The 12,564-nt window shown below is 47.6% G+C and overlaps 1 protein-coding gene across 1 annotated transcript in view; it reads left to right on the plus strand.

Annotated features, from left to right (window-relative positions):
* STX8 (syntaxin 8) overlaps positions 1 to 12,564 on the plus strand; it is a 259,347-nt gene that overhangs the window by 42,074 nt on the left and 204,709 nt on the right. The window contains exon 5 of the mRNA XM_040453213.1: positions 11,069 to 11,193. Within this exon, the coding sequence (XP_040309147.1) occupies positions 11,069 to 11,193 (125 nt within the window). The remainder of the gene's footprint in view (positions 1 to 11,068; positions 11,194 to 12,564) is intronic.

Raw genomic sequence — 12,564 nt, forward strand, 5'->3', positions numbered from 1 at the left:
GAGAAAGCAAGAGTCACCTACACATACTGTATCCTAACTTACTTACATTGATTTTTCTTTTAAAAAGCTGATTAAATAGTTTCCAACTTGGACTTTTTAGAAGTGCAAATGTGTAAGAAACTGAAGTATGTTCTCGTTTATTGAAAAGGGTTTTTGGCACCTGGGTGACTCTGTGGGTCGAGTGTCTGACTTTTTCTTGACTTTGGCTCAGGTCATGATCCCAGGGTCGTGGGATTAAGCCCCACATCGGGCTCTGCACTGAGCTCAGAGCCTGCTTAAGATTCTCTTTTTCTTTCTCTCTCCCTCTGTTCTTTTACCCTGCTTGTGTACACTCTCTCTCTCTAAACATTAAAAAATATATATATTAAAAAAAAGGGGTTTTCTGTTTCTCCCTCCCTTCCCTGTTTCAAACACTTGGAGATATTATTTGAGCCTGAAGAGAATCTTCAGGGGTAAGAGAGGAGAAGCCAGTGCCAGTTTGCAGATGGGGAGACATCCTTAGAGAATCCGTCGTGCCCGAAGGGAATGAATGGGAGAGAAGGAACTAGAACTCAGGTCTCCTTGTCCTCTGCTGTAGGTTTTGTCTCTTGGGCCTTTTCTCTCTTGATTTTGGTATGCTACCATGGCTGCCTTGTAGAGACCCCTCATTCGTTTGTTTCTCACTGGCCTTGGGTACTTTGTCCTTCTTCCGGACCCCTGTACGTAACACGCAGCGTTCCCTCCGTACGTTCAAGCCATGTATTGCTAACTCTGCTTGTGGTAGGAACGAAGGGTTTGGTATTCCAAAACCGGGGTTTGAATTTTGACTCCCACTCGTGTTTTGTAAAAATGCAGATCACCCCAACTCCACAAAATATTGTGAGGTCCACATGAGGTAAATGCAGGTGAACGCGTACGTTTACGCCTTTGTTGCGTGCCTTTGTGAACATTACTGACCACGTGCCGCCACTGCTCTCGGCAGAGGGGAATCCAAATGAGGGAACAGTACCATGATAGTTGATAAGTAAGTGCTGAATCGTGTGCTGCGAGCCATAAATGGTGTAGGAGATAAGAACAGAGAGAGACCGGTGGGGGAGGTTGAGAAGAAGCTGGAAAAAAGGGGCCCTGAGACAGCGGTTGCAGAGTTAGTAGACGTCACGTATTTTCTCTCTGACTTGGGTCTTTTCTCAAGCCCTCCCCTTTTAGACTGATAATTTCCGTATGAGCCTCCAGATTGGTGCCCAGCTGGTTGTAGAGATACCTACCTGAGGGTGCTTACGGATTTGTGGGCCCCGTCCCCAGAGAGAAAGTGAAAAGCACCATTAAAAGCACAGGTGCCCATCTGGAGAATTTGAGCTTTTAGATGGGAACGAGATGAATCGCTACAATTAAAAGCAAGATTATTGAGGTGGGGATGATAACTATGTAGGTGGTTCTTGGCTTTTGTGCGTCTTGGGCATATACACATTTTCATTGCCACGCTTAGATGTTCTTTTAATGCCAGATTAGCATTTTTGCCCATCAGCGGACAAGTCCAGATTTCCACTACTGTCGGTGGTCCTCCTGCCAGCTAAGAACTTCATGGTATTACACCTGTGCTTTGTTGTGGAACAGCGTTAATTGACAGCATTAAGGGGCAACATAGTAGAGTTGAGACGAAGATGGGCATCAGTGTCTGTGCCAAATGCCTCAGTGCAAATCGTTAACCTCCGTGGGGCGCCCGTCGGGTTCGTCCTTGAAGGGTGCTTGGTCGTGAAGAACAAAGTGGGGGATGTAGGGCCCTTGTTATGGAAACAACAGTGTCAAGAGGGCTCAGTTCTCACAACAGAATCCACCCCCCCCCCCATGATACGTAAGCATATGTTGACTCCTGCTCATTCTGTTTGTAAACATGTGTTCACGAGTGCTTTGTGTGATCGCCGAAGGAGCTACTTCTAAATAAATGGCGGTCATCGCATTACTGAACATTTTGTAGTTGAATTGTAAGCACTAACCAGCAGGTGGCTCCCGGTCACCAGACATTTGGCCAGGCCGCTAATTCGTCTCACTTGGAATTCTTGTGTTTTATGTGCCACCCTACGTCCCCCCTCTTCTACTCCTCAGAAGCTCTGACAATCAAACACGGAGGGTAAAGGACTGTTCCCCTTTGGTTTTATTTTCTAGATTTGGGGTTGCTTAGATGACTCTTAGGAAGAGCACCCTAGGGTTTCTGAAATTTGGTTTGGAGGCCAGAATGATGACTTGTGAGGACCTTTTCCACCCTGCATGTCTGTTCTTCTGCAAACTGTTTCATCAAGTTTTTAACTTGACGTTAAAACTTTTTATTGCTCAGTGTGCCCGCAGCGAGGAAGGAGAAAATGAGACTGGTTTAGGACTAGAAAAATCTTTGACTGCAGTAGATTTTAAAAATGCCATGGCAGGAACCTCCTAGGATGCTAGGTAAGAAGATACTTTCCTTGTTTGAGGTCTTATTTGTTCTGGACTCATACTCCAGAAAGACCTTTCGCTCAACTTCACAAAAACAATTGTTGTGTATTTGCAGAAGGCGCGGTGTGAGGCATTTATTGTCCCCAGAGTATCAGCTCCATGAGTTCAGATATCTCTTTGTGTGTCTTGTTCCCTTCCGAGCCCCAAGATTAGAGCCCGACGCATAGAAAGTGCGCTCAGTGAGTGTTTGTAGGAAGGATGGATGGAGAGGGGCACGGGAGACAGGAAAAGAACAGGACAGTCTCGGACCTAGATAGATCGGCCATCTAGCAAATATGGCTGATGAAGTAGACGTGGGTTCATAGCCGTAGATCCTGCAGGAGCAGTTTTACTTCGGGGTTGGTCTTAGGAACTCTGTGGAAGTTTGAGAAAATTCTGGAAGGAAATGAAAACTTTCCCTTTCCCTAGGCTGTGTCACTTCTCCAAGTCCCACTACTCCCCGCCCCCCCAAACCCCGGCCCCACGTTTGAAAATCTTTGTCCCCTGTATCCAGTCTGTTCACCAACACTTGGGGGGTTTTCCTTCGACTCAGTGTGGCAATTGTCCCGCTCTTCTCGTTCCCTCTTGTCATTTCCCTCACCCAGACCCCCGCCACCTTCCGCCTAAATTACACCGGCCTCCTGGCCCACCTCCCTGGCTGCGGCCTCTCCTCAGCGTAATCCAGTCTGCATATTGTTGCCAGATTTTGCCTCCCAAGAACTTATGTCAAAGAATCTATTTCTGATTGAAATTTGAGCCCCCAGGCATCTTTATATGCACAGAGAGAAACTACCAAGAAAAGTTCCGAGAAAGGAATTACACTTTTCATCCCGTGGTAGCGTTTTCTCATCTTTTTAGACAAGCCTAATTGCAAAGCCTTGCAGACTGTGTGTTTCACCGACACCCTAGAAATGGGGTCTCTGGGCCTACCTGCCAGCCTCTCTCTGCCCTGTGCTTACACAGACACTGATACATACATGTATTTTTAGACAAAACCAACATTTTATATGGTCACTCTGATGTCTTTCTGGGATGCTAAGAAAAGCTAAGGAAGACTACTTCTTAGAATTCACTGCTTTTCAATTCTGTTTGGTCCATAAGAGTGCCCTCCCCTATGATTTTCCAGCAAGCTTCAGCCCCTTCGACTTGTCAGCAGAAAAATGTGAGTTATCTGCGCACCCCCCCTCCCCCCCCATCGTATCATCATTTAATCCAAAGCATCATTTACTTTGGGGGATGGAAAGGAAGTATTTTCATATCTTCAGAAGCAACTGTGAAACGTTTTGCTAAAATCTTTATAAGACAGATTCCCAACCTATTTATTAATGTGGTTTTTATCTCAGAAGTTCTAGATAAGTTCCATCTTGAAAGAATATGAGCAAAAATTAACCAATTTATTAAAAAAAAAAAAATTCAGTTCTGTCCCAGACTCAGAGATGTCGTATTTAGCACTTGGTTTCATTAACTTTTCGGAGGAGAAACGCTCCCTCGGTGTACTTCTGAAAGTGGGGTTGAACTGGAAGGTGTCTTCGTGAAAGAATTCTCTTTCAAGTGATATCCTCTCCATCTGCTTGAACAAAATCAAAATCAGTCTTTGCTCTGGAGTCTTGGAGGCCCACAGCAGTAGATGAAGTTTTGTTGTGGTTCTCTTTCCTTTTTTTAATCTCTCAGGAGAGAGATGTTAAATACTCCTCTCACTTTGTCTCTCTTTGGCCTAAAAAGCTCAGTGGTTTCCTAGTTCTGTTTCATAAACATGTACTGAATGCCTGTTCTCTGGTATATTCCAAAGCCCTGTGTTTTTTTTGTTTTGTTTTGTTTTGGGTTTTTTTTTTTTTTTTTTTTTTTTTTTGCTACTAGGGATATAAACATGACTGTCATGTGGCCTCTTTCCTCGCAGAGCTCATAATTTAGGAAGGGAGACATATGAGTAAATAGCTAACTACAATCCTGCTTGATAAATGCCACGTTAGAGGTTTTGAACAAAGTGCCATGGGAGCTCCAGTGAGTGATTGATTCAAGGGGGGGGGGGGGGGGGGGGGGGGAGCAGGAAAGACCAAACAGGAGAAGTGACATTTGAGTTGAGCCTTAGGGGATGAATAGAATTTTGCCAGATGGACAAAGCGGTGGGGGTGGGGACCCTCCAGACTCATACAAAAACATGAGAGTGTGGAAGTTTGTGCCTTTGTCTGAGCAGCGGTGAGCGGTCTGTAGGGCTGAAGGAAGAGTAAGGGTATGGAAGGGGGTGTTGGGAGATGACGTGGCACAGATCCCTGGGGCCATGTTGTCGAGCTGAAACGTCCTCCCTGGCTTCTAGGGAGCCGGGATCGTTTGAAACAGGGAAACGTCATGGCCAGATCTCTGGTTTAGAAAGAGAGTTCCAGCGGCAGAGCCCAAGGCGATTTGGATGCGGGTGACTGGGAACATGGGGACCAGTCACAAGCCTGAGGCCATGCTCCCAGGAGAGGTGATGAGGGTCAGAGGCAGGCAGTGCCCACGGAGGGGGGTGGGATGGGGGCGCGGACGCCTTGGTAATCGATGAGATGGGGGAGAGAAGGGGCAAAAACCAAACGGGGGAAAGGGCTGCAGGACTGGGCATACGGGGGGGGGGGGTGGGGGCGGTGCTCACTAAGTAGCGTGCCCAGGAGAACGCGGGTTACGGGGTGAAGGTCAGGGATTCAATTGTGGACATATGGGGTTCGCCGTGGAGGAGTCCCAAACAAAAAGGCGTAAATGCACGTAGAGCGCCTGCAGGAAAGTTGCAGAGGTGGAGGGGGGTCTGGAAGTCTTGAACACAGTGATTTTCAATCAGGACGAGCGTGGAGCGGGCCTCAAAATCCCCTGGATTTTGATAACCTGGGGTCTCGGCTGTGAATGTGCTGTTCCTCCCAGATCCACCCCCGGCTTCTGACCTTGCCCTGCTAGGGAGCCGAGCACGTCCCGCTTCCAGCCCCAGTTAAGAACCCAGCACCATGATGACCCCAGAGAGCGCATCCTGTTTCTTTCATACCGGGGCGTGCCGAGTGCGGGAGCACCTGTTACTTCCTGTTCTTACAGCCCACAGCCCCCGGGACAGACGTCATGGCCCGGAGAGAGACCACGCAGCAGGGGGAGAAGGACCAGACAGAGTGGCTGACGAGCACTAGTGTGTAAGGGGCAGGTAGAGGAAGAGGCACCTGCAGGTTACGGAGAGGCAGCTGCCAGTGGGAGAGAGTGGCCTGGAGGAGGCCAAGGGAGGGTCGCCGGTGACAAAGGAGGCCCAGCACGGGGCAGAGTGGCGGCGGGGCACGTTTGGGCAGCAGGGTCACAGGTGAGGAGAGTTTTGTAGGGCGGGAGCAGCAGTGGGACTGCAGTGGTGGTCGGGCCACCAAGTTCAGTTGATTTTTTAAGGAAACTTGGCTGTGGACCGGTGGATTTCCAGGATGGGGACAGTTAGTGCAGCCCGAAAATGACAGGAGCCTGCAGGAGTGGGGATGAAAGGAGTGAGGACAGAGGCAGGTGCATCACGGCTGCCTGCCCTGGAAGGAGTTCTGCGAGACGCGGCCTTCCAGATTCCACCCTCTCCCCTCCCGCCCCCTGCACACATCCCATCGGCATGTTCAGTCTCTCTTCCGGTGCCTTCCATCCCTCCCTCCCCGTATCGCGGACCCTCACCCACTCTGCAAGGCCTTCTCGAGTCTCCCTTACCCTCAGGAAGCCTTCCCCGCGACAGTGCAGAGGACAGTCCCGGGGCTCAGAGCACGAAGTGATGGGTCGCACCTTCAGCTCTGCCACTACGCGCGCCCTCCAGAAAGTCACTGGATGTCTCTTTTCCTTGGTCTTCCTGTCAGTAACACCTGCGCTGACCTATACCCAGGCTTGCGTATGACTAGAAGGGGACCGTGGATGTAAAAAGCCCCTGAAATCGCAGAGGACAACACGAGTGTGCAATGTTACCGTTTCCGGGCTATGCTTACTGATCTCCTGCATTCAGGGATGGTTTTGGCTGAATAAGTTAGTTCCCTCAACTTCTTTTTTTAAGTCACTGCCCATTAGGCCAGAACACTGAGGACAGTGTGACAAGCAAGCTAGTCCCTCCCCGGGGGAGCTTATAGTCGAGTGTGGGAGGGCAGAAAATAACTCACTATATCGTATCTGATAGATAGGTGTCTAAGTGCTATAGAGAAAAATCAGGTAAAATGAGGAGGTGGGCTAAGGACTTACAGGGAAGGGTACTATTTTAGATGCAGTAGTCAGGGGAGACTCTCTGAGGAGGTAGCATTTCAGCAGAGTCAAATGAAGTGAGGGGCCAAGGCCACGTCTCGATCTGGAGGACAGCAGGTGCCAAGGGCCCGAGAAGGGAATGTGTTCGTTGTGTTCTGGAAGCAACAAGGAGGCTAGTGTGGCTTGTAGGTTATAGTGAAGACACTGCATTTTATGTGGAGGATGGCGGAGGGTGGGAGCAGAAGCAGGAGACAGGGAGGGATACGGGGCAGAAGCAGTGACCAGACTTTAGACAGGTTTTATTTATTTATTTATTTATTTATTTATTTATTTATTTATTTAAATATTTTTTTTAATATTTATTTTTGAGAGAGAGAGAGAGAGCAGAGAAGGGGCAGACAGAGAGAGAGGGAGACACAGAATCGGAAGCCGGCTCCAGGCTCCGAGCTGTCAGCACAGAGCCCGAGGCGGGGCTCGAGCTCAAGGACCGCGAGATCATGACCTGAGCTGAAGTCGGACTGAGCCACCCCAGGCACCCCTTAGATACATTTTAAAGGATTCGCTAATGCAGTAGATGCCGTAGGGTGTGAACTAAAAGAGTCAAAGTGGATGCTGAGGTTTTGGGCCTGAGCCAATCAATGGGTCAGGAGTGGTCTTGAACTGAAATGGGGAAAATCGGTGGTGGGCGGGGCGGGGGAAGGAGAATGGGTGTTTGTGGGAAAGTGTTTTCTTCTTCTGGTTAACAGTGCCTTCATGTGTGGTTTGTTTCTTTTTTTCAATTTGATTGTAAGTGCTTTGAAGGCAAGAATCCTGTCAGAAACTCTTTCATGTTTTCCTTCTGGCCCAGGAGAGTACTGAGTAAAAGTAGGCATTGTTCCAAACGTCAAGTTGAACAGAAAATCTCACGAAAAGGAGGTCAGGTCTTCCACGTACAGTGACACCTGTGATCTTACCTGCTCTTGTTGGTAAAGGCTGAGTTTCCTGTTGGACTTGGGGTATCAACACAGTATAAACGCCAAGGGGAGAGACAAAGTTCAGACTTGAACTTCCAAACTGAAACTTACCAAACTTCCAGAACTTTGGAATCAGATAACCCGGGAAGGAGGGCATCAGGGAAGAATTTTTGCTTTGGCGCATCTTGGCCAACGGCGCTGCCGTTGACGGTTGCTTTTGTCGAACTGTGTGAGATCAAGGCCAACACCGGTCTTTCAGTGCTCAGCGCTTCATAGGTCAGCATTCGGCCCCGGGAGATCTTTCCTGTACGTGTGCTGGCTGATCTGAGTTCGATATTAATGTTGAATTGGGCCCATGTCATGCTGTATTCTCTAACACGCGCCAAGATATATTATATAAATATAATTAGAGGCTATAGCTCTAATTCGTTGTTTTTGAGATTGCTACGTCAGTTTGATTACATCCCTTTTATTTTCTCCTTTAGTAATCTTTTTAACCTTTAAAAAAATGTTTATTATTTTAAAAATTTGTTTAAATGTTTATTTTTGAGAGAGAGAGAGAGCACGAGCAGAGGAAGGGCAGAGAGAGAGGGAGACAGAATCCGAAGCAGGCTCCAGGCTCCGAGCTGTCAGCACAGAGCCCAAGTTGGGGCTCGAACTTACAGAGCTGTGAGATCATGACCTGAGCCAAAGTTGGGCACTTAACCGACTGAGCCACCCAGGTGCCCCTCTCCTTTGATAATTTGTAAAAATGTGCTCTTGGTGTGGCACAGGCCACCAGTGGGACATTCCAGCTTTAACTTTGGAGGAGCCATGTCTCCTATCAAGGCAGGTGCAGTGTACTGATCTGAGTGAGTGGATGCTTGTAGCTGGTGATAGATGCACTGTGAGGTCACTGTGTGTGTGTCTGGCCCGTTGTCCTGGTCGTCAGTACTTGCTTTTCCCCAGGGATCCGCACACGACATCCCGCATGAATCCTGTTTTGGTCCAGAGCTGGTGCTGGTGCACGAATCGGGGAGTGTGCTTTGTAAACTCACTCTTCCTTTCCTTCTCCATCGCTTTCGTTACGCCATCTCCAGTTAGGCGAGGTGAGTGATTACTCCAGGGAATAAATCCAGAATCTTGACGTCTTAGATACTTGGGGCCAACCAGGTAAACAAAGTAAGGCTTTAAGGGGACACACCTGCTCTTTGAAAAAAAATTTTTTTTTTAACATTTATTTATTTTTGAGACAGAGAGAGACAGAGCATGAATGGGGGAGGGTCAGAGAGAGGGAGACACAGAATCTGAAACAGGCTCCAGGCTCTGAGCGGTCAGCACAGAGCCTGACGCGGGGCTCGAACTCACGGAGTGTGAGATCGTGACCTGAGCCGAAGTAGGCCGCTTAACCGACTGAGCCACCCAGGCGCCCCAAGCGTCCAACTCTTGATCTCAGCTCAGGTCATGATCTTGCGGTCTGTGAGTTCGAGCCCTGCATCTGGCTCTGTGCTGACAGCTCAGAGCTTGGAGCCTCCTTCAGATTCTATGTCTCCCTCTCTCTCTCTGCCCCTCCCCCACTCACCTCTGTCTCCAATATAAATAAACATTTAAAAAAAGATTAAAACTTAGTGCAAGAATCAAAACTTTTCTTCCAGTTTTGCCTCGGTTTGTTTCCCATACCATCATCTTCTCTAGGTTTCAGAGTGCTCAACTACAACTGAAGGACAGGTAGGCTTTTGGGGGTCCACTCATTTGTTCAGAAATCATCATTCCGTGTGCCCTGTGTATGCAGCTCATTGAGTGGTAACATGACACTTGTTACCACGTGTTGAGTGACTGTTATCTTCCAAGAACAGTGTTATACACTTTCCGCACATTTCACACTTGGTCTCCCCCCACCCCCCCCCCCACCAGAATGGAAGCTGCACCCATAACAAGAATTTCTGCTTTGTAAGAGCAGAGATTTTGGTCTGTTTTTCCTATATTCTATTTTTCCTTTATTCCCATGAGCAAGAACAGTGCCTATGCCATAGTTGAGTACAAAATAAGTGTTTTTTGGTAAGTGGATTTAAAAAATTTTTTTTAATGTTTATTTATTTTTGAGAGGAGAGACAGAGAAAGAGCACGAGCAGGGGAGAGGCAGAGAGAGAGAGAAGGAGACACAGAATCGGAAGCAGGCTCTGGGTTCCGAGCTGTCAGCACAGAGCCCGACGCAGGCCTTGAACCCATGAACTGTGAGATCATGAGCTGAGCCGAAATCGGACGCTTAACCAACTGAGCCACCCAGGCGCCCCAAACAGATTGTTTTATATACTCCCCAGCAGGCCTCTGAGGTGGAAATTGCTGTCTGTATCTGCTGGTAGGTGGTGAAGCTGAGATCTGATTATCTCGCTCTGTGCTGGAGAGCAGCCTGCTGTCCGGTCAAGGGTGCGACTTCCGGTTCCTGCCTTGTACCTAGTAGGCAGGAGGCTTACCCACATCAAAGGTTATGGGGTAGCAGTGATTTCCAGACAAGAGGAGAAACGTGAGAAGTGACAGAGAAGCCTGTGGCCGCACGCACGTCGTCCGGGGTTACGATTGCACGTGGCAGGTCCTCGCTGCCCGTTAACCACCATCGCGACCGCTAGTTCGGTTATATCACTGTCATCGTGACCATCAGTTTTCATAAATCCCAGGAACCCAACTCCCAGGTGAATGACTGTTCACGTCTGGGTTGAAATGGTCACACGTGGTTCCACGAACAGCACCGTCCTCGTGGCTTGGACAGGATGTGGGGACAGGGAAGGCGATCCTTGGGATGAAAATCCTACAAACATGGGGACCAAGGCTGAGAATGCAGGTTCCCTGTTCCCGGATGGCAGGGTGACCGATATGTCTGGTTTGGCAGGGGCGCGTGGGCTTTCTAGGGTGAGTAAAGATTAAGATTGATAATTCAGGATTTGTTCTGTTGTGAGTGCTATCATACGTTCGTAAGCTTGGATTTGAAACCCTCTGTGTGTTTCTATCTGTGAGCAACCACATACCCTTGAATAAGAATCCTGTGGCCCTGTTTTAATGCCATCATCTGTGGTGGTGGCAACATTTGCACCTTCTTGAGAAATAGCATCTGTGCCTTTGGTGTCGCGTAGCCTGGGAGACAAACTTTGTCCTAATCAAAAGGCCACTTCTATGTGGCCTTGTGTTTTGGAAATTTAAGACCCTCGTTTACGATTATTGACTCAAACGTGTGTTGGAAGATTGGTAAGGGTATTATGTGCTGCTTTGGTCTCCTTAACGGGCTCTAATTCTCCGGGGGACCAGGCCTGTGCCTTAATTCATCCTCAGACCTCGTCCAGCACTGAACACAGTTGCTGGCATTGAACTAAGGATGCAGTAAATTGTGGCCGAATTGCATTTTCAAAGCACGTGAGGCTCACGTCTGCGCTTGTGGGAGTAATCTGCAGCAAAGCTGTGTTTTTTGAGTTACGTAACGCATTTGATCTTGTTCCTAGGTCCAGCCTGATGACTGGAGGGGCTAAGCGAGGGGTACCCAACCCTTGGCTCTTCGAGGAGCCAGAGGAGACCAGAGGCCTGGGTTTTGATGAAATCCGGCAACAGCAGCAGAAAATTATCCAAGGTACTGGACACCCCAAGAGTGTGGGCTCGGAAACCTGGTCAGAATTTTACCCCTGCCTTGAATGTTCCTTACAGCCATTGACGATCACAGGGGAATCAATGCTGGTCTTTTAAAGCTCTTGGCAATTTTGTACCTCAGGACACCCAAAGAACAGACAGATGGCATCATCCATCAAGGTAGCCCAGGGAAATAATGATTCTCCACTGGGAGAGAGTGTGCACGGAGCTCTGAATCTGATAAAACCGGGTGAATCAGAGACATGTGCCCACCTCCCTTTACTCTGTGATGGGACTCGTTCTCCAAACACAACACTCCCATCTTCTTTTTGCTTTTCTTTTCTCTTCCTGTCTTCTTTCTTTCTTTCTTTCTTTCTTTCTTTCTTTCTTTCTTTCAACTTGAGACAGAGAGAGAGAATCTCAGGTGCAGAGCCTATGCAGGACTGGACCCCATGATCTTGGGATCATGACTTGAGCTGAAGTCAAGAGTCGGATGCTCAACCGACCGAGCCACCCAGGCACCCTTCCCATCGTTTTCTTACACAAAATGAGTCCATCTGGCTTCTTGTCTTCAAGTTCATCTCGCCCAGTGGCTTTTAAGCCTAATTATTTTTTTACGTTCTTCTATTTTTTTTTTTTTAATTTCAGAAGTAATGCATGATCGTTGTAGAAATTTCAAACAAGCCTGGGATGTATAAAATGGAAAGCTTTCTTTATTGCTTCTCCAATCTCAAAACTGTAAACAGATGAGCATATATTTCCTGAGGCTTACTTGGTATAAGCACACACATATTTTTACGTAAGTGAGATCATGATAGGGGTAATGCCATAGCTCTTACTCTCTTATTTAATGTGTGCAGTAGACCTTTTCCATGTTCCTGTTTTTGTACATGGTTTCTCTGTATTACAGATATGCTATTCTTTCTAATTCCTTTTAAGTACAGTTTTATCAAGGTATACGTGACCTGTCCCGGATAGCACCTATTGAAAATGTATGATTCAGCAAATTTTGACACACATATGACACTGTGCACGTCCTGCACATCTTTTATCACATTTCTCCCCAAGTATTTCATGTTTTCTATTCTCTTATTAATGGTATTTTAACATTTCTATTTCTGATTGTTGCTAGTGTATAAAAGTACAACCGATTACCTATATTGATCTTGGATCAGTCAACTTTGCCCAACTCACTAATTTGTTAAAAAGCTCTCTCGTAGAGCGTGTGGGATTTTCTATACTAAGGGTCATGTCTGAATCTAGAAATTTGACTTCTTTCTTTTCAAAGACTTTGTTTTTTTTAGAGCAGTTTCAGGGACATAACAGAAATGAGATGAAGGTACAGAGAGTTTCCATGTAACCCCTGCCCCCAGCC

Source organism: Herpailurus yagouaroundi, unplaced genomic scaffold (assembly GCF_014898765.1).
Source record: "Herpailurus yagouaroundi ecotype Mexico unplaced genomic scaffold, PumYag 208, whole genome shotgun sequence".
Classification (NCBI taxonomy): Eukaryota; Metazoa; Chordata; class Mammalia; order Carnivora; family Felidae; genus Herpailurus; species Herpailurus yagouaroundi.